The sequence below is a fragment of the Monodon monoceros genome, unplaced genomic scaffold, assembly GCF_005190385.1.
Source record: "Monodon monoceros isolate NGI ecotype Baffin Bay Population unplaced genomic scaffold, NGI_Narwhal_1 Super_Scaffold_19, whole genome shotgun sequence".
NCBI lineage: Eukaryota > Metazoa > Chordata > Mammalia > Artiodactyla > Monodontidae > Monodon > Monodon monoceros.
The window spans coordinates 4,572,831-4,596,024 of NW_021703775.1; the positions used below are offsets into that span (position 1 = coordinate 4,572,831).

At 37.4% G+C, this 23,194-nt stretch overlaps 1 protein-coding gene across 6 annotated transcripts in view; it reads right to left on the reverse strand.

Annotated features, from left to right (window-relative positions):
• Positions 1-6: 6 nt before the first annotated feature.
• The window catches only part of LOC114901038 (interleukin-1 receptor type 1-like), an 84,172-nt gene continuing 60,984 nt past the window's right edge, over positions 7-23,194 (reverse strand). For 3 of the 6 annotated variants that reach the window (XM_029232640.1, XM_029232642.1, XM_029232641.1), the window contains 7 exons: positions 17,330-17,564; positions 17,041-17,230; positions 16,100-16,268; positions 14,154-14,219; positions 10,018-10,135; positions 9,127-9,278; positions 7-649 (listed from right to left, as the gene is read on the reverse strand). In XM_029232640.1, the coding sequence (XP_029088473.1) occupies positions 444-649; positions 9,127-9,278; positions 10,018-10,135; positions 14,154-14,219; positions 16,100-16,268; positions 17,041-17,230; positions 17,330-17,564 (1,136 nt within the window). In that variant the 3' untranslated portion in view covers positions 7-443. Of the gene's footprint in view, positions 650-9,126; positions 10,136-14,153; positions 15,212-16,099; positions 16,269-16,822; positions 17,231-17,329; positions 17,565-23,194 lie in introns of those variants that run through there. The other 3 variants (XM_029232643.1, XM_029232644.1, XM_029232645.1) reach the window with 3 other exon arrangements.

Here is a 23,194-nt window from a genome sequence, read left to right on the forward strand (position 1 = left end):
TGCAAACATTCTTTACCCCTCCGTATGGAGCTACCCTTATCTCACTGTTCTCATCTCCCCCAAATGTCTAAGCCCTGAATTCTATCCATTCTTCCTTTTATATATTAATGTAGTATTACTTTTTTGTGAGGTTTAAACAAAAGAGAGAGTGCTTCCCTGATGCATGAAAATTACATCATTTCTTCCATTTGATGGCAAATCATGGGGTGATCTGTGTTCTACCCAGCACAGAGCAAGTCCTCAACCACAGCTTCTGAATAACTGGATTTATAAGCAGATGCTCTAAATGCCTGTTTATCCCACCATTATGAGCACCAGAGCAGTAACTTAGAAAATAATACTACTCACTCAGTCTACTTGGTTAAGAAACTATAATTATGTATAATTATGTTATTTTGTATATGCCACATTTCATTTTAAAATTTAAATAAAACCCCTCTTAGTTAGCTTTTACATCTCTTAACTATCCCAACAAGAAAATACTGCATAGAATACAAAATTGTACCTTTTTTTGGGAGAAAATCATAGAAAGAATCTCTGTACCAAAGCACAATGTCAACCTTGAAGACTTTATAGATGAAAACAGAGCATGTAATTACCAATGCTAACATGACAAATACACCAATTGTGGGCGTCTGGAAGTCAGGGACTACAGCAGAAAAGAGGGGAAAAAATATTAGAACCCAAAGAATTTAAAAATTGAGCATAGCAAATTAAACATTATCATCCCAGAGAAACCATATTTGGGATTGGCCTGTAATCCCAAATCCCAGACAGTATTAACCCATTCATTATCATCTTTTATTCATGAATACTAATGTACAAAGGCCTTGAGAACGGATACTGTATAAAACTAAGGTGCATTGTATTAAATTTTCACGCAAGTCGTATGTAATAACATAGAAAAAATACCAAAGACCATAGGATAGAGCATTCCATAGGACTATGAGTAAAGTCAGAGTCACTCAAGAACCTACAAAAGTTCTACAAAAGTAGGAGAGTCAGGTGGAGCAAGCTGAAGAGAGGAGGAAAGGAGAAAAGGGTTTAGGGATGCCAGACAGTGTTTCACGCTTCTACGTCCTCCCAGCTTCACATGCTAGTTATTCATCTGATGACTGCAGAGGAGTTCATGTGGAGAGGTAAGGGAGAGGAGAGGAGAGAGAGAAAGAGCCTTCTAAATGTCAAGGGCCAAGGAGGCATCCAGAGAGCTCTGTTATTTTGCTTTTCCAATTTCAGTCATTGATCCATCTGCAGTTGAACTGGCTATGAAGTGAAACTCAAGATAGGTCAATATCCGATTGGCCCAATTGATAGTTCACATTTACAGTCTTAATTACTGTAGCTTTGTACAAGATCATGATATCTGAAGTGTAAATCTTTGCGATTTGTTGTTTTTATTCAAGACCACCTTGACTAGTCTTGGCCCTTTACATTTCCAATATGACCTGTAGGATAAACGTGCCCACAACAACATGCCCACACAGATGCACACCCACACCTGTACAAATATTGCTGAGATTTTGATTGGAATTGTTTTGAATCTGTAGATTAATTTGAAGGGAACTAACATATTTATAATACTGAGTATTTCAGTCTTTCAATCCATGGATATTGTATATCCCTCAAATTTAATTTATCTCAATAATGTATTTTTAGTTTGCATCACAGATTTTGAACAGCTGTTGCTGGATTTATTCCTACATACTGAATATTTGATAGTTTTTGATGCTACTGTAAATGTTATTTTTTAAACTTAATTTCTATTTGTTGTTGGTATTTGCAGAAATACATAGAAATACTATATATAAACATATATACTCATTTAGCTATTAATTCTAATAGTTTGTCCATAGGTTCTTTTAGATTTTCTTCCATGTACACATTCATAAATACCGTATTTTAATTCAACTACAAATTATCTTAAAATATTTCACAAACACTTTAAGATTTTTTTATTGGAGTATAGCTGACTTATAATGTCATGTTAGTTTCAGGTGTACAGCAAAGTGATTCAGTTATATATACAAATAAAATATAATTCAGTTAGATATGTATATAAATATTGTGTGTATATATATATATTCTTTTTCAGATTTTTTCCCCTTATAGGTTATTACAGAATATTGAGTATAGTTCCCTGTGCTATACAGTATGTTCTTGTTGGTTATCTATTTTATATATATTAGTATGTATATGTTAATCCCAAACTCCTGATTTATCCCCCCCTCCCCTTCCACTTTGGGAACCATAAGTTTGTTTGCTATGTCTGTGTGTCTATTTCTGTTTTGTAAACAAGTTCATTTGTATCTTTTTTTTTTTTTTTTAGATTTCACATATAAGCGATAACATATATTTGTCTTTCTCTGTTTAGTCTACTTCACTTAGTGTGATAATCTCTAGGTCTATCCATGTTGATACAAATGGAATTATTCTATTTATGGCAGAGTAACATTTTATCGCAAATATACACCACATCTTCTTTATCCATTCATCTGTTGATAGACATTTAGGTTGCTTCCATTTAGGAACATTGGGGTGCGTGTATCTTTTTGAATTATAGTTTTCTCTGGATATATGCCCAGAAGTGGGATTGCAGGATCATATGGTAACTCTATTTTTAGTTTTCTAAGGAACCACCATACTGTTCTCTATAGTGGCTGTACCAATTTTCATTCTTACCAACAGCATATGAGGGTTCCCTTTTCTCCATTCCCTCTCCAGCATTTATTATTTGTAGATGTTTTGATGATGGCCATTTTGACAAGAATGAGGTGACACCTCATTGTAGTTTTGATTTCTCTAATAATTAGTGATGCTGAGCATTTTTTCATGTGCCTGTTGGCTATCTGTATGTCTTCTTTGGAAAAATGTCTATTTAGGTCTTCTGCACATTTTTTGATTGGGTTTTTTTTGTTATTATTATTGAGTTGTATGACTATTTGTGTATTTTGGAGATTAATCCCTTGTCGGATGCATCATTTGCAAATAATTTCTCCAGTTCTATAGGTCATCTTCTCACTTTGTTTATGGTTTCATTTGCTGTGCAAAAGCTTTTAAAGTTTACTTAGGTCCCATTTGGTTTTGCTTTTATTGGCATCTAGAAGATGGATCGGGAAAAATATTGCTGTGATTTATGTCAAAGAAGTTCTGCCTATATTTTCCTCTAGGAGTTTTATAGTATCTGGCCTTACATTTAGGTTTTTAATCCATTTTGAGTTTATTTTTGTATAGGGTGTTAAAGAATGTTCTAATTTCATTCTTTTACATGTAGCTGTCCAGTTTTCCCAGCACCACTTATTGATGAGATTGTCTTTTCTCCACTGTATATTATTGCTTCCTTTGTTTAATTGACCACAGGTGTGTGGGTTTATTTCTGGGCTTTCTATCCTGTTCCATTGATCTGTATTTCTGTTTTTGTGACAGTACCATACTGTTTTGATGATTGTAGCTTTTCAGTATAGTCTGAAGCCAGAGAGCCTGATTCCTCCAGCTGTTTTTCTTTCTCAAGATTGCTCTGGCTATTCAGGGTCTTTTCTGTTTCCATAGAGATTTTAAAATTTTTTGTTCTAGTTCTGTGAAAAATGCCATTGGTAGCTTGATAGGGATTTCATTGAATCTGTAGATTACCTGGAGTAGTACAGTCAGTTTGAAAATATTGATTCTTCCAATCTAAGAACATGGTATATCTTTCCATCTGTTTGTGTCATTTTCAAATTCCTTCATCAGTGTCTGATAGTTTTCGGGGTACAGGTCTTTTGCCTCCTTAGGTACGTTTATTCCTAGGTGTTTTATTCTTTTTGATGTGATGATAAATGGCATTGTTTCCTTAATTTCTGTTTCTGATCTATTGTTAGAGTATAGAAATGCAAGAGATTTCTGTGTATTAATTTTCTATCCTGCAACTTTACCAAATTCACTGATGAGCTCTAGTAGTTTTCTGGTAGCATCTTTAGCATTTTCTATGTAGAGTATCATGTCATCTGCAAACAGTGACAGTTTTACCTCTTTTCCAATTTGGTTTCCTTTTATTTCTTTTTCTTCTCTGATTGCTCTGGCTAGGAATCCTAAAATTAAGTTGAATAAAAGTGGCAAGAGTGGGCATCCTTGTACTGTTCCTGAGGAAATCTTAGAGGAAATGCTTTCAGCTTTTCAGTGTTGATTATAATGTTAGCTGTGGGTTTATCATATATGACTTTTATTATGTTCCCTCTATGCCCACTTTCTGGAGAGTTTTTATCATAAATTGGTGTTGAATTTTGTCAAAAGCTTCTTCTGCATCTATTGAGATGATCATATGGTTTTTATTCTTCAATTTGTTAACGTGGTGTATCACACTGATTGATTTGTGGATACTGAAAAACCCTTGCATCCCTGGGATAAATCCCATTTGATCATGGTGTATGATCCTTTTAATGTATTGTTGGATTTGGTTTGGTAGTATTTTTTGAGGATGTTTGCATTTATATTCGTCACTGATATTGGCCTGTAATTTTCTTTTTTTGTGGCATCTTTGTCTGGTTTTGGTATCAGGGTGATGGGGGCCTCATAGAATGCGTTTGGAAGTGTTCCTTCCTCTGAAATTCTCTGGAATAGTTTCAGAAGGATAGGCATTAACTCTTCTCTAAATATTTGGTAGAATTCACCTGTGAAGCCATCTGGTCCTGAATTTTTGTTTGTTGGGAGTTTTAAAATCACAGATTCAATTTCAGTACTTGTAATTGGTCTGTTCATATTATCTATTTCATCCTGTTTCAGTCTTGGGAGACTGTACCTTTCTAGGAATTTGTCCATTTCTTTTAGGTTGTCCATTTTATTGGCATAGAGCGAGTTGTTGTAGTCTCTTATCCTCTTATGACACTGTATTTCTGCAGTGTCAGTTGTAACTTCTTTTTTGTTTCTAATTTTATTACTTTGGGCCATCTCCCTTTTTTCTTGATGAGTCTGGCTAAAGATTTATCAATTTTCTTTATTTCTGTTCTGATCTTTATGATTTCTTTCCTTCTACTAACTTTGGGTTTTGTTTGTTCTTCTTCCTCTAGTTACTTTAGGTATTAGATTAGGTTATTTGAGATTTTTCTTGTTTCCTAAGATTGTATCACTATAAACTCCCCTCTTAAGAACTGCCTTTGCTGCATCCCAGAGGTTTTGGGTGGACATGTTTTTTTCATTTGTCTCTAGGTTTTTTTTTTCTTATTTCCTCTTTGATTTCTTCAGGTGATCCATTGGTTCTTTAGTAGCATATTATATAGCCTCCACATGGTTGTGTTTTTTGCAGTTTTTTTCTTGTAGTTGATTTCTAATCTTAGTGTTGTGGTTGGAAATGATGCTTGATATGATTTCTGTTTTCTTAAATTTACCAAGGCTTGCTTTGTGGCCCAACATGTGATCTATCCTGGAGAATGTTCCATGTGCACTTGAAAAGAATGTGTATTCCCTGCTTTCAGATGGAATGCTCTTATAATTAAGTCCATCTGTTCTACTGTGCCATGTAAGGCCTGAGTTTCCTGATTGATGCTCAGTCTGGATGATCTGTCCATTGATGTAAGTAGGGTGTTAAAGTCCCCCACTATTATTGCCTTACTGTCAATTTCTCCTTTTATATAGGATAACATTCTCCTTATATATCGAGGTGCTCCATCTATGCTAGGTGCATATATATTTACAATTGTTAAATCTTCTTCTTGGATTGATCCCTTGATCGTTATGTAGTGTCCTTCTTTGTCTCTTGTAACAGTCTTTATTTTAAAGTCTATTTTGTCTGATGTGAGTATTGCTACACCAGCTTTCTTTTGATTTCCATTTGCATGGTATCTCTTTTTCCATCCCCTCAGTCTGTATATGTCTCTAGATCTGAAGTGGGTCTCTGGTAGATGATATATGGGTCTTGTTTTTGTATCCATTCAGCCAGTCTGTATGTTCTTATTGCCATTTTGTTAATTGTTCTGGATTTGTTTTGGTAGGACTTTTTATTTTCTTTTCCTCTTTTGTTCTCTTCCCTTGTGATTTGATGACTACCTCTAGTGTTTGTTAGTTTCCTTTTTTATGTGTAAATCTGTTGTAGATTTTTGGTTTGTGGTTAACATGAGGTCTTGGTATAGCAGGCTATATATATACATTATTGTATTAAGTTGCTGATCTCTTAGTTTCAAATGCATTTGAAATATCCTGCATTTGTACTCTCCTCATGATTACTGGTTTTCATATCTTTGTGTGTCTATGATTTCCTGCCTTTACTGTATGTTTTCCTTTACTGGTAAGCTTTCCTGTTACATAATTTTCTTGTTTCTAGTTGTGGCCTTTCCTTTTCTGCTTATAGAAGTTCCTTTACTATGTTTTGTAAAGCTGGCTTGGTGGTACTGAATTCTTTTAGCTTTTACTTATCTGTAAAGCTTTTGATTTCTCCATCAAATCTGAAGAATATACTTGCTGTGTAGATTATTCTTGGTGGTAGGTTTTTCTATTACATCATTGTAAAAATACAGTGCCACTCCCTTCTGGCCTACAGAGTTTCTGCTGAAAAACCAACTGATTAAGCTTATGTAGTTTCCCTTGTATGTTATTTTCTGCTTTTCCCTTGTTGCTTTTAATATTTTTATCATCAATTTTTGTCAGTTTGATTACTATGTGTCTCAGCATGTTCCTCCTTGGTTTTAATCCTGTATGGGACTCTCTGTGCTTCCTGGAATTGGGTGACTGTTTCCTTTCCCATGTTAGGGAAAATTTCAGCTATTATCTCTTCAATTATTATTTTCTCAGGTCCCTTCTCTCTCTCTTCTCCCTCTGGGACCCCTATAATTCAAATATTGATGCATTTGACATTGTCCCCAAGGTCTTGTATTGTAAACTGTCCTCATATTTCTCATTCCTTTTTCTGTTCTTTAGCAGTGGCTTCCACCACTGGGTCTTCCTAATCTGATTTTGCAGCCCCATGTAGGTTGAGGAGTCTGAACTTTTAAAAGCAACCTATATGATTCTGAAAATAAGTGGTCTCAAGACCAATTTTACAAACTACTAATGGAGCAAATAAGGAGCTCTAATGGTGAAATTGTGAGGAAAATAATTTTAGTGCAATGAAAAAGAAAAGGAGACAGCAAAGGAAATAAGGGTACAATGAAGTAAGAGAAAGTACAAGAAGCAAAGAGTAGAATTTTAAGGAGAGTTGGCAAATGCTGCAGAGTATCAGTGAAATGAGGAGGGGGAGAAAGCTGAATAACACTTGAAGGAGTCTGTAAAGAGGCTCGAAATATCCAGTAGGCCATGAGGCATCACTGAAGCCTTTGATGGCAGAGTAGAAGGCCCTTGAGTTCACCTCCTCTCACGAGCACACCAAAATCACAACTAACTGCTGAACCACCATCGATAAAAGAGTGGAACCTACCAAAAATGACATTCTACATCCAAGGAATTAAAATCATGATGAGATGGTATGAGGGGCACACTCGCAATATAATCAAATCCCATACCACCTGGGTGGGCAACCCACAAACTGGAGAATAATTATATTGCAGAAGTTCTCCCACAGGCATGAGAACTCTGAGCTCCACATCAGGCTCCCTGACCTAGGAGTCTGGCATCAGGAGGAAGAGCCCCCAGAGCATTTGGCTTTGAAGGCCCATGGGGCTTTACTGCAGGAGCTCCACAGGACTGGGGGAAAGAGATTCCACTCTTGGAGGGCGCACAAGGTCTTGTGCACACCAAAACCCAGGGCAAAAGCAGTGACTCTATAGGAGTCATTACCTGCTGGTTTGGAGGGTCTGCTGGGCAGGCGGCAGCTGTGGCTCTCTCTGGGATCATAAAAGCTGGTGGCAGACATATCTGGGAGTGTTCATCTGCGTGAACTCTTGATAGAGGCAGATATCTTGCTTGGGTCTTTGGCACCAAGACCTGGCCTCCTGCAACAGCCTGTAGGCTCCAGTGCTGGGCTGCATCGGGCCAAACGACCACCCAGGGCAGGAACACAGCCCCACCCATCAGCAGACAGGCTGCCTAAAGACTTCCTGAGCCCACAGCCAGCTCTAGATGTTCCCCTTGACACGGCCCTGACCCCAGAGGGCCAAGCCCCAGCGGCACCCAGCAGTGGTCAGGCACTGGCCCCTCCTACCAGGAAGCCTGCATGAGCCCCTAAACCAGCCTCACCCACCAGAAGCAAGAAAACTATCAACCCACAGCCTATGGAACTGAGTACACAAACAGGTCAGAAGCTACCCTGGGACCAGCTGGTCCCAGGCCATTGGGTAGCAAGAGGGAGTGTACTGACACACAGGACATCCCCTACGGAGGGCCACTTCTCCAAGACCAAGAATCATAACTAATCTTCCATATACATAAAAATACAAATAGAAAGTTAACAAAATGAGACAGCAAAGGAATACATTCCGGACGAAGGAACAAGATAAAACCCCAGCAAAACAACTAAATGAAGTGGAGACAGGCAATCTACCCAAGATCGTAAAGATGGTCCAAGAACTTGGGGAAAGAATGGATGCACGGAGCAAAAAGCTATAAGAGGTTTTTAACACAGAATTAGAAAATATAGAGGCAACCAGAGTTGAATACCATAACTTTAAATGAAAAATACAGTAGAAGGGATCAATGGCAGAATAAATGAGGCAGAAAAATGAATCAGTGAGCAGAAACACAAATACTGCCAATATTGTGTTTGATTACAGAATTCACGAAAACCAGTAACTTCTGACCTCCTGTCTGGAAAGTGGATATTTAGGCTTCCCCTGTGCATTCGTCATGTAGTGCTTTACCTAAAACTATTCATTAGGTACCGAGGATGACCAGACTTAAGTTGCTATTAGCTCTGGAAATAGAATGATTAGTAATTATCTGCAACATCACAGAATTTATATTCAAGTAAAGAAAACTAAGATAGATATGGACATGCATAGCAGAGGCGCTACTGGGCAGAGAAATGGGTTAAGAGTAGGCAGCAGGACAGCCAAACCTCCTAGAAGAAGATATAGTTCAGCTGGGAAGTGAAAAAGAATGGCAGGCCCCAGGTTAAGAGGAATCTAAGAGCATTCTGGGCAGAGGAAATAGCATTGTAAACCTCAAGGTCATGAAATCTTACTACAGGAAAACAAAATTGCATTTCAAATAAACAGCTGTGTTGTTTACCTGGCTGTATTAATTGGATGTATGCCGTACTCATTCCTTCTGTATTCTTGGCTAAACAGATAAATGGATGCAGAAGAAATTTACTGTCCACCGCCGTAATATTAAGGCGTGCGATGACCGCACTTTCTCTTTTGTTTAAAGGATTCGGCACGCTGTTCAAAAGAGCAATGTTCAAAAGAGCAATAAAATTGTATAAATGGCATCAATTAGAGATACGATAAGCAGCCCTGGTTGATCGTTACAGCAGAAATAATCACCAGCCCTAAGCACAGGTATAAGAATCAGGCTTTTAGCAAGACTGGTCTGACGTTTCACAGCCCTAAGACCACTGTGAGTAAAACACTCAGCAGCACAGAGAAATAAAATTAAAATTACCAGCTTCCAAGAAGGAAAATGGGGACCTAGGCATTCTGGTCTCCATGGGGCACGAAGAATATATGAAACAAGAGTAGATTGGGACAGATGGGAAAGGGTTTGCAGGGGATGCTAAGAAGTAATAGGGCGCCATCAGAGACCTGAGCAGGGGAGTGCCTGATTCTTGGCCACAATTAATGGGTCTTTTCTAAACTACTTTAAAAATGGAATGACATGAAGGATAATTCAGGACAGTTGCTTCATGGGAATGCTGCAACATTTTTAACTGAATTTAAGAGCCTTCCAAGTGGTCTGGAATTTGTACCATAATGACATGTATTGTCACCTTCATTGGACAAGATCTTATGAATCCTGTTGAGCTTAGCAAAACTCAATATGGGCAGCAAAGGGTTAAGGACCAATCAATGACCAACTCGATCACTGCCACTAGGTTCAATCATAATGGTTATATAACGTATGACGTGGAATTTAATACCAAAATGTCTCTATGGCATGTCTGGCTCTTGGCATACTCACTGTGTAAACTCTTCCATCATCATAGGCTCATATTCCTTAATTCCTGACCCATTCCACCTCCAGTAGACAAAGTTACTTAACTGGCCGGTAACATTGCAGATCAGTTGGAGCCAGGATCCTGCAAAGGAATGGATTTTGAATCATAACATTCATGGACTTTTACCTGCTCTGTCTAGATTAATAAATGACTGTTGAACAAAAATTTTAAATTATAGGAAAGCAAAAGGAAGAAATGGCCCTTATATCCACCACCAAGAGATAAGCACTATTAGTAACTTTACATATCTCATTCCTTACCTTTCTGTGTACGTACGCAGTTTTTAAAATGGGGTGTCGTTGTCTATTATTTGTAATTATCGTACATTGAGAATTTCGGCTCACGTGATTAGCCTTCCAAAATAGGCTATTTCATGACAGTTTACTGTTCCATCATACAGACATACTATGATGACTTCCTTTCCTATTGCTAAACATAATTTGTTTCTGATTTTCCATTATCATGATTAACATTCCAATGAATGTTCCTGTACGTCAACACTGTACATATCCTGAAGTATTACACTGAATAAAAATCTGGAAGAATTGAGTTAAAAGAGAGACATATCTTTAAAAGCCAAACGCCCTGTCCCAAGGGAGACTACACCAGTCTGCGCTCTGTCCAGCAGTGTATGCAAGAGTCATTTATCCCTGAAAGCCCCAGATACCAAGTGTTTTTGGTTAGTCATTGCCAATTGAGAGAAGAAAAAAAATTCCATTTAGATTTTCATCTGCATTTCTTGAGCTCATGGTGAATTAACATGTTTTTCCTAAGCTTAGTATTCATTTGCCTTTCTTTGAAGAATTGCTTGTTATGGGCTTCCCTGGTGGCGCAGTAGTTAAGAATCCACCTGCCAATGCAGGATCCGGGAAGATCCCACATGCCGCGGAGCAACTAAGCCTGTGCGCCACAACTACTGAGCCTGTGCTCTAGAGCCCATGTGCCACAACTACTGAAGCCCGTGTGCCTAGAGCTGGTGCTGCACAACAAGAGAAGCCACCGCAGTGAGAAGCCTGTGCACCGCAAGGAAGAGTAGCCCCTGCTCTCTGCAACTAGAGAAAAGCCCACGCAAAGCAACGAAGACCCAACGCAGCCAAAAATAAATAAACAGAACAAAGAAATTTTTAAGAAAAGAATTGCTTGTTATTCCTAATGGCCATTACTAAGCTGCATTCTCATATTATTAACCTTATGATGCATGGAAGCTCTTTAATTATCAAGGATAGTAACTCTTTATCATACATGAAAACTACCGCAAATATCTTTCAGAGCTTGTTTTCATTTTGTTATTGTTTATGGAAATTCTTTAGTGTATGTATTTTTATTATTTGGCCAAATTTACAATTGTTTTATACTACGTCTTCACTATTTTGTTGTTGTTGTTGAAACGCTCTCTCTACCATCAAATCAGGAAAATATTCCATGTACTTTTTTCTTTCAGGTATATATGATGTTTGCATTGTTGTATTTTGATTGTTTTAGTTCTTTAATCTGTCTAGAGTATAACTTAACTTGGGTATGGTATGAGAAAAAGCTTTAACTTAATGTTTTTATCCAATAGTTGACTGATAATTCCAGAATCTCTTACTGAATAATAAATCGCTTCCTCAGTTATGTAAGAATTGTAAAATAATTATTTGGGACTTTCTAGGTTGATCTGAATGTGTATACTGGCGCCAGGGGTACCACACTCTTAATTATTGCAGTTTTAGGGTAAATATTCATATCATTTAGCTTTTCTTCCCAGTATTATCTTAGTAATCTCAGCATTTTATTCTCCCAGGTGAATTTCAGTATCACTTGACAATTTTGAAGCCCATTCATATTTTTATTGGAACTCCATTAAATCTGTAACTTACTGTTGAGAGTCCGTATCTTTACAATTTCCAGTTTTTCATATAGGAAAAACACACATCCTTATGACAGGTTTTCTTAAATTTGTGTTTCTTGAGAGATTGTTTTTATTAGTGCTCCCTTTGGAGCTTTTTTGGATTTTTTTTATCCCAGTTGCCTAACTCTCCATGAATTTTTAATACCACAGATATACACTATATCTATTGATTTAGATTTTTTCACCTCCTAAGAACCAATTTTCTCCCCATTGCCGACAACATCTCCCCATCCCTTTAAGAATGTATGCTTTAAATCTCCCAGTTTTTTGAGATTTATAGGTCAGAGTTTGTGGGGGTTTTGTTTGGTTGGCTTTTTCTTCCTTATCAATCCAACATAATTTTTAAAGGTTTTGCTAAGCTATCTTATTATAGACATCTCTATGGCATTTACTGTTGCAAATAGGATCTCTTTTCCCACTGTTTTCTTGGTTTTTGCTAAATAAGTCTAATATTTTAGAATATTAATTTTATATCTGGTCAATACAATAATATTTGTAGGTACCTCATTATATGATCTGAAAATAATACAGTTCTTTTCTCCCCTACAGTCAGCATGCCTTGGTTCTTTTATCTTTGCATTAGTGGGCACTTCTGGAACATGTTAAGGCCTAGACCTGTAGAAGGTTTAACACTATATTAAAAATGTTGGTGACGATTGGTTTGAATTGATGTTATTCAGTGCAGAAAGTATCCCTCAATTCCTATTTTTCTAAGTCATTTTACTGGTAATTAATATGAAATCTTATCAAATAAGTGTCTGATTATAGGATACTCATATGCCCCGGTGATCAGGCCTCTGATCAATGTGATGTATTAAAATTATTATTTCCTAATATAAACTTATTTTTAGATTTGTAGATCAAATCTAGGCTTTAGAGCTCTAAGTATACATTCCTCGAGCATGCTTTCTCAACAGGGCAAAATGTGTTTCTTGGCGAGGAGAGCAAGAGAAGCTTAGCTATTGCAATGGTTTGTGGCCTTTCAAAGTGCCATAGTGCATATCTGGGTATTAAATATCTGAGAAACTAAAGAGTATTAGGGAAAAAATGGCTTGTTAGGCGCTACAGGGGAGCAATAATGGGGAAAAAGGTTGAAACACTGCTCTGGATTCTACGGGACAATATTTAAAATTTTCACATCTTTGTTTACATCTATGAATGTCTTTATATTCCTTTCCACCACGAAGAACAACTTGGCCAAGTACAGAATTCAGAGGTCACAAATTTTGCCTTCTAATCTCTGTACATTTGCTCTTTGTCTTCATGCAGTTACTATTACAGAATTCTATATGCCAGCCTGATTTTTGATCCTCTGATACAAAAATCTGTTTTTATGTTTGGACCAGTGGTCTCCAACAGAACTTTCAGCGTTGGCAAAAATGTTCTATAGTTGTGCTGTCTCATACGTAGTCACTAGCACATGTCACTCTTCAGCCCTTGACTGAGGGACTAATTTTTAATTAAACTAAATAAACTTACTTAATTTAAATTTACATGTATGTAACCACACATGCCTAGTGGCTATCATATTGCATAGCTTAGATCTGAATGCTTATCATGTTACATCTTTATTCTTAAAATGAACATTATCACTAACTTGGAAAAATAATTCTCTAGAATAACTCTTTTTGGCCTGTAGTCCTATTCTTCTACCTAAAAGCTTAACTCTGATCATAAGAAATCCATCCTGCACCAAGTAAGTTACATTTCTTATTCCTAGGCCTACTGAACTTGGTCTTTGTTTTTCTTTTTTAAGATTTTTTTGATGTGGACCGCTTTTAAAGTCTCTATTGATAAAGTCTCTATTGAAGTTGCTTCTGTTTTATGTTTTGGTCTTCTGGCCGCAAGGCATGTAGGATCTTAGTTCCCCAACCCGGGATCGAACCTGCACCCCCTACATTAGAAGGCGAAGTCTTAACCACTGGACGGCCAGGGATAGTCCCTGAACTTGGTCTTTGGCTGATGGCTTCACGAGTAATAAGTGTCCATAGGAAAGTAAGGGTGGGCCAATCAGACATGGCTAGATGTTTGCCATAAGAGGCAAGAAATCCAAAGAAACATTTAAGACATAATCTGTGCCACTTCCCCTCTAACTTTAGATATATATCCACTAAACAGCTTAGGTTGTGTGCAGTAAAGGTACAGTTTACCTTAATCTCGAGTGCAACAAATACTGATTTCAGCATATCCTGATTGTAGCCCACTTACCCAAGACCACTTCTATCGTCTCATTAGCTGGACTCACAATCTCAGGTCTCTTGTTCCTGGATTTCACTGGAAGAAAAACATCCATAAGGTCTCTCATAGACCAGAATCTCAAGTGATGACCACACTTGGCAAAATATACCAAAAATATACAAGGCATCTGCCCGATATTCCCTCTACGGGCCAAAGCACATATAGCAGGAAACAGAAGACCGGAGGTGAAGGTAGGAGGCTGACACAGAGACCACAGCAAAACCCACAGAGTTGGCCCTTCTGAACCCAGAGTTTGGTGCTGCAAAAAAAACCCCACACATCACCAGGCCCTGGGGCTCCAGACAAGTGCCCCTCTTCATGCAAATCAGGAGAAACGAGTCGTTGTGGAAAGGAACTTCCCTGGATGGAGCGTTATTAACCAGAAGGCCATCTATTGGTAGACGTGCTTGTACTTAGTAATTTTCACAATGACCCAAGAGTGAAAGCCACAATTACTGAAGAATGCCAACCATTTTGGCATAATTTATTAAAATAAGCATAAAAATACTAAGGAGCTCCAGAAATTAATCTGACCTATCTGGGGCCAAGCCTGAGAAACTATGAATTTGAATGCCCAGTATTTATTCCGCCACAGTCAAAAAAAAAAAGTTAGCTCCATCAGGGCAGGATACTGTCTCCTTTGTTCCCTAATGTATACCTAGAACAGTGCCTGAAACATAGTAGATGCCCAATAAATATGTATAAATCCACCTTTAGAAGAAAACAAAATACAACCTCACATCTGATTAAGTATATTATTTCTACGTAAGGGATCAGAAAGGATGGCAGAAAGTATTTTAAACCTATGTGACCTATTTTTAAAACTCTGTAGTGCCCTGTTTTCCCTAAAATTTGGTCTGCTGGTCTGGTTGCAGTACCCCAAGGAAAACAAATCAGAGCTACACAGTGACCAGAGAGGGGCTGCTCAGGAACTCAGGACGGTTGTGATTCAAGGACTCCTGAAGTTTACGAGTCATTGATGCTTGTAGGATGTAGGGAAGGAATTGATTCTGAGACAATAAAATTAACCTTTGAAGAAAAAATGAATTATTGTAGAATTGAGAAAACATAGCTCTCTGAAAAGTGATCATAATCTGGGTTTACCTGGGATAGGCCCTGTTTATCCCTGTTGCCCCAGAGTAATTACTGATAGAGACTGCTTTGACTTTCAAAGTCCTGGTTAAACTAACTCTATTCTTTTCTTACTGAAAGCTTAGAAAACCCTGGTATTTACAGAAAGGTTGAGCATTCTGCCCATCCCCGGGTAACTTGTAGGAGTGCCTTGGTTTTATTTTGTTGTAGTTTTTAATATGAAATACGGTTAAGAGAAGCCTCAGGGAATAATCACCATGCACCTACTCATTTCTCATCTGTTTGGCCCCAGGCACAGGACCACAAGCTGAGCACACTTGATCTCTCGCTTTTGCAACAAGCTTGGAAGCTTGAATTTTCTTACAGAGGAGGAAACAGCCTTAGAGAAGTTAAGTGACTGGACTAACAGAGATCTAACAAGAGTGTAACCTGTGCCAAAGTTCATTAGCATCCATCCATCACGCCAGTGATGGCTAGACACTCAGACTGCCCAAGTGAGGGATCTCAGAACTGTCGTTCCTCCAGTGCCTCTCCAGAGAACCCTCTGGAGAAGCAGCTCTAGCCAGGCCACAGAACGTGCCTCCGAGTTCAGCTGGAACACATAGCTCACCCTTGTCTGTTTGATCAGCACTGCCTCTGAAGTAGGAATGAGAAACACATACATAACACGTAACAACAAAAACTAAACTAAAGCCAGGTGACCTCTGGCAAGTCATCAAGCTTCTCTTGGATTTAGTCCCTCCATAGACAGTGAAGGTGATATTAGAGTTATGGTCTCTGGGCCTTCCTGGATTTAAAATCCTAGGATTGGAGCTCTGACTCACCTAGAGTAATGAGTTTTATCGCCCGGGTGACGTGATACTGCTTTCCCAAGTGTGTGTAGGATGCATGACACGTATAGTGCCCATTATGCGCCGTAGTCACATTCGTGATGATGAGTTTATTTGTTATTCCAACAAAGTTTATATTGTCAAGAAGTAGAGGTTTGCAGTCCTAAACAGAGGGAAAGGAAGGAAGTATTGAAAACCAGTTATTCATATTTATATTCGTACGTATATGAATAGATAGGTTCCTTGCATACAAGTTTTAATATTGCATTTTTTTGCAAAGTCATAATTACATTCCCAGGATTTACATTTTTATGGCTATGAGGCTTGAACTTTGAAGACAAGTGAAGACAAACTTATTCTGCAAGAGAAACACATTTGAGGAAAGAATGCTAACACCATAGTTGCTTAGTAATGCTATACTTCCATTCTTCACTGATATTATTTTGTATTTTTTAACCTCTACAAGATGACTCTCCATGTAAGCTCCAACAAGCCAGGTAGATCAAAGATACCAGAATATGATGTATTCCGGGGAGTGCTGGCCAATCGCCTTTCAGACAGTTAGAGAAATCACTAGGTTATCCAAGGACCACTTAATGTTTGTAATAAAACACAAAATAGTATACTTTGTAACAAACAGTTATTTCTTAAAAACTCTAAATTTATAATCATCCTTATCTTTAAACATCTTTTAATGCCTACTATACTTTTCTCAGCTCTACCTTATTAAACAAGAATGACGTATTTTGAGTTAAGCTGCAAATTAAATGTGTACAGTCTTAAAACCTTTTAAAAACATCCTATTAAATTTCACCACTCAAAGGCAAAATAATATGCCAAAGGAAAAAGCGCTTTGCAGATTCATCCTATTGTCTGTGATAGAAAACTATTTTATTTGCTAGATGAGTAGAATGCCATATGTAATATAAAATTACCTTATACCACTGTATTTGGGGTAACTCATTGTTTTCATCTCTGAAAAAATCCAAATAAGGACATACAAGTTGTCCATCTCCTGGAATCAGTAGTCTCTGTGTAAATACGGCTTGTGAATTGTAACACAAGTTAGGCTCATGCTGTACAAACTCTGCAGCTATTTTAGTTTTGAGGCAGTAAGTTGAATTGCTAAAATAAATCAAAATAGGTTTATTAGAAGATTTTTCTGTCCTTAACTATTGCAGGTGCATACAACGCACGTTTGTAACATATTAATTCCTTTCTTACCTCACTGCACAGTAGTAATATCCTGAATCCTCTACTTCAGCAGGAACAAACCAAAGTTTATCTTTGTGCTGATGAATCCTGGAGTCTCTTTCGGTAGATACAGGTGTCTTGCTGTCATTTTTATACCAAATTATAGGGCCTTTGTGTTCACTTAGGATAAGAGGACATGAACGAGCATCAATTTCATGTGCAGACGAAACTAAAATAACTTCCTCTTCACGTGCCACACATTTATCTTTAAAAGGGAGAAAGGGAAAGTCATTTCTATAAGAAATTAGTCAGTGTTTCTTAATGTAATATCTAAATATAAACACACCAACTATTAAATACATTGATTTGTGTTATACGTGAGAGTGCTGTAGCCTTATGATTAAGAGAATCATCTTGGAAGTCTAAAAGATTTCTAGTCAAATCCAGGATGTCACTTACTACTTGTGTCTTTGAGCAAGTTATTTAACCTCTCTCCTCCCCTCTTTACTCAGCTAAAACTTGGGGATAAGGTAGCAGGAAAAGATGGCTGCTTCAGTAAAAAGATGGAATAACCGTTATTTACTCTCCCACCTGAACAACTAAAAAATGCACAAAGTAGATGAAATAACAACGTTCAAGACATCGAACGTCAGGGAATGAAGGACACAAAGGAGGCGAGCCCTAGGGTTTTCCCAAATTACTGTGTCGAGAGCAATTCTAGGCCACGACATTGCTGGGAGGAAATGCAGGCAAAACCCAGTGTTCTCTCTTGAGTTGAGGAGATGGAGCAGGGAATCCAGGTCAACCAAGAGAGTGGAGGGCAGAGTCTCAGCGAGATTACAGCTGTACACAGAGAGTAAGCAAGCTTTGGAGGTCTACAGGATCTCCCTCAAGTTTTCAGCTGAGTATCAATTAGCAGAAGCATGAAAGAAAGCTCCCCAAGGCCAGAGTGAAAATTGCCACAAGAATTAGAGTGGATAATACCCGGAGCGCACACATGCCGGGAATGGTGGCTGTTCTCAACAGCCAGAATGGACAATCTTATCAGTCATGGGGCACCAGGTAGAGAACCCAGAAGGGCTTTGTCTCAGTAGATGGAGCAAGTTAGGCCTAGAATAAACCTTGTTCTGCTCCTGACTTACAAAGCTTAAAAGCAAGACCTAAAAGGATCAACTATTTCCAAGTAACAACCCTGTAAAAGAACAAAGCTCAAGAACGTTTTTAGTAATAAAAAAATATCCAATGCCCAACATGGTAAAATCTACAATATCTAGCGTCCAATCAAAGATTACTAGGCATGCAAAGAGGCAGCAAAATAAAGAGAAAAAAAATCAGTCATATCAAAACTGACCCATAAATGACACAGATGATAGATGGAAAAAATTAAAATAGTTATTATCACTGTGTTCCCCTAGTTCAAGGGGCCAGATCAAGCATGTTGAGTAGAGAAATGAAAGAGATTATTTTAAAAATCCTAAATCAAACCCCTAGAGATGAAAACTACAATGCTGGCTTAAAAAAAAAAAAAATGGATGTGATTAATGGCAGGTTTGACACGGCGGGAAGAAAAGCTTAGTGAACTGCAAGATATAGCATTAGAAACTCTTCAAAACTAAACAGAGAGAGAAAAATAACAGAATGAAATAAACAGGATTCTAGTTAGCTGCAGGACAACTTCAATACATGTGATAAGAATCCCTGAAGAACAGGAGAGGTGGGTTGAACAGGAAAAATAGTTGAAGAAATACAAGTTGAAATTTTTCACGATTTTATGAAAATGATGTAGCCACAGACCCCAAAATCACAATAAAACCCAAGCATAAGAAGCACGAAGAAAAGCACACCAAACAAAGACAAAAATGATGCAGCCTTCTTGCCAGAAACAATACAAGCCAGAAGAGGGCAGAATAAAGATAAGTACTAAAAGGAAAAACATCATCTACCTAGAATTCTATATCCAGGGAAAGTACCTTTCAGAAATAGAGGCAAAATAAAGACTTTTTCATATTTATAAAAGCTACAAAAATTATCACCAATACACCTGTACTGCCAAAACATGTAAGGAACTCCTATAGAAAGAAAGAAAATAGCATCGGATGAAAAATGAATCTACATAAACGAATAAATAGCACCAGAAATGTTCACTACATGGGTGATCGTAAAATAATTTTTCTTATTATTTAAATCTCTTTAAAAATAACGGAATATTTAAAGCAAAAATAATGTCTTTTGAGATTTATAACATATAAAGAAGTAAAATGTATGGAAACAATAAGGCAAAGTTCAGGAAGGGAGAAGCAGATATATACTGTTTTAAGTTTCTTATACTGTTTGTGAATTGGTATAGTATCACCTGAAGGTAAACAGTGATAAGTCATAGATGGATACCATAAGCACTAGAGTAGTTATTTTTTAAGTTATTAATATAAGCCAACCCAGAAGACAAAATAAATCATGAAAATTCTCAATCCAAAAGGCAGCAAAAAAGAGAAAACACATAACAAAGAATTAATGATACAAGGTGAAAATAAAACAAGATCCTAAAATAAAACCCAAACATTATCATATTTTTTTCATGGTCTAAACAACCCAGTTGAAAGGCAGAGATAGACTGGATAAAGAAAGAAGGATCCAACTATATGCTAAAATACACACGAACTCACACAAACACACTTTAAGTGTAAAGACACAAATATGTTAAAAGTAAAAACGGGGAAGGGAGAGAATATCATGTTAACACCAATCAAAAGAAAGTTTGAATGTTTATTATTATCAGTCAAAGTAGATTTTATGGTGAAAAATATTAACAGGGATTAAAAAGAGTCATGAAATTATGATAAAGGAGTAATTTGTCAGGAGGTACACAGTAATCCTAGACATTTACTCACCTACTGACAGTGCTTCAAAATACATGAAGCAAAAACTGACAGAATTGCAAAAAGAAGTAGAGAAACCCACAATTATAGTCTGAGATTCCAACAGTCTCCTCGTGATAATTGGTAGAACAAGTACAACAATTAGAAAATCAGTAACGATATAGAAGATTTGAACAACACTATCAACCAATTTGGCATAATCAATATTTACAAAAACTCCTACCCAACAACAGCAGAATACACATTCTTTTTAACTGCACACAAAAGAACTTACCAAGATATACTATATTCCTGCTTATAACCCAACAGTCAACAAATTTAAAAGAATTCAAAGTATGTTCTCTCTTGACAATGAAATTAAATTAGAAATCAGTAACAGAAAAATATCTAGTAATTCACCCATGTATTTAAAAGCTGAAAAAAACCCAACCAACCAACAAACAAAAAAATCACCCATGCATCAAAGGAGAAATAAAGGGGACTTCCCTGGTGGCACAGTGGTTAAGAATCCACCTGCCAATCCAGGGGACACAGGTTCGAGCCCTGGTCCGGGAAGATACCACATGCCTCGGGACAGCTAAGCCCATGCACCACAACTACTGAACCTGTGCTCTAGAGCCTGTGAGCCACAACTACGGAGCCCACGTGCCACAACTACTGAAGCCCGCATGCCTAAATCCTGTGCTCCGCAACAAGAGAAGCCGCCGCAATGAGAAGCCCGTGCACCACAGTGAAGAGTAGTCCCTGCTCGCCACAACTAGAGAAAGCCCAAGCACAGCAACAAAGACCCAACGCAGCCAAAAATAAATAAATCAATTAAAAAAAAAAGAAGAAATAAAGGAGGAGATTAGGAGATAAGTCTTTTGACCTGAATGATAAAGAAAACACAACATATCAAAACATACGGCATAAAAAGGAAACAATACTTAGAGGAAAATTGATAGCACTAAATGTCTGTATAAGAAAAAAAATCTCAAATTATGACTTTGGATTCCATTTAAGAAATTTTTTAAAAAATTACACCCTAAGTAAGCAGAGGATAGTAATAGATCCAGGAGCAAAATCAATGAAATGGAAAACAAAAACAATAGAGAAAAAAATCAAAGATACCAAAAGCTAGTTCTTTCAGAAAAATCAATAAAATGGATAAATCTCCTGCCATACTGATCAGGAAAAAAAGAGAGGTGACATCTCTCATTAAAATGATTTTAAAAGAGTAATGAGGAAATATTATGAACAGCCTAATGCCAATAAATTCAACAACTTAAATGAAATGGGCAAATTCCTTGAAAGTGCAGACTATAAAATCTGCCTGAAGAAGAAATAGATAACCTGAATAGCCCTACAGGTATTAAAGAAACGGAAAGTGTAGTTAAAAACCTCCCAACAACAAAAAAAATCTCAGGCCTAGATGGCTTCACTGGTATATTCATAGAAGGCCCAACACCAGTTTTACACACACTCTTCTGGAAAACTGAAGAGTCGGTAACACTTCCCAGTTCACTCTATGAGGTCAGTATTATTCTAATTCCAAAACCAAACAAAGACATTCCAAGAAAAGAAAACCACAAAACAGTCTTCATCATGAACATAGATGCAAAATTTCTTTAAAATATCTTAGCAAATTGAACGCTACAATATATCAAAAAAGGACAGTGCATTATGATGTACACAACATCCCCCCCAAAAAAAACCCACAATAAAACAAAACTAGGAATAGAAGGGAACTTCCTAAAGCTAATAAAGGACAGCTATAAAAACCTTACAGCTGTCATATACAAGATTAGAAACAAGGTAAGAATGTCCACTCTAACCCCTTCTATTCAACATTGTATTGGAAGATCTAATTAGTGCATTAGGCAAGAAAAAGAAATGGCATACGGATTGAAGAGAAAAGTAAAATGTCTTTATTTGCAGACAACATGATTTTCTATACAGAATATGCTAGGAAATCTACCGAAAACCTAGAGGGTTTGTAAGTTGTAGGATACAATATGAATATGCAAATTTGAATGTGTGTGTATATATTACCTAAGAACAATTAGAAACTGGATTTTTTTAAATGCCTTTTACAATAGCATCAAGATATGAATAATTTAGGATAAATGTGACGAAAGATGCATCAGACTGATCCAATGAAAATTACAAAATAAATTTATTTAAATAAATTTTAAGAGATCTAAAAAAATGAAGACGTCTATACTTTGTTCATTGATCAGAAGACTTGATATTGTTGAGCTGCCCCGTTCTCTCCAAACCAATTAATACTCAATTCAATATTATCTTGAGTGTGATGATGGTTTCAGGCGTGGATATGTATGTCAACACATCAAACTGTATACCTTAAACGTGTGTGGTTTATTGTATGTCTATTATAACCTCAATAAAGCTATTTAAAAACAGAATGGAAATAAAAGTGGCTAGGCACTCAGCAAGGTACCTGCACTGATGGAGGACTGGTAAGTATTTAGCTCCTGGAGGACTGGTAAGTATTTAGCTCCGAGGAGTAACAGTAGCAATAACAGTGATAAAAGAGTAAAACCTTAAGGTCTCAGCTCAACCCACTCTCCTATTTATCTGGGGTTTGCTCCACCACTCCATCAAAACTGTTCTGATCAAAGTCACCTATGACTTTTAAGTTGCTAAATCAAATCGACAACTCTCGGACGTCATCTTACTTAGCACATCTGCACTGGACACGTGTTATTCTCATCCCTGGAACACGTTCTTCACCTGGCTTTCAGGACATTTGGCTGGTTCTCCTCCTACCTTTCAGGCCAGTCTTTCACTGGTTCTTGGATGAATGGAAGCCTGACCACCCATCCCTGGAGGGCTGCAGGGTTCACTCCTTGAAGTTCTGTTCTTTTCTAACCACACTCACTTCCCAGGTAGACCCATCCAGTGTCAGGGTTCTAATAGCAGCTGCTTGCCAAGGGCTCCAAGTTTGTACTTCCAACCCCTGGCTCCAGAGTGCTTAGTCAACGTCTCTCTTTAGACAGCTTAATGGACAGCTAACTTT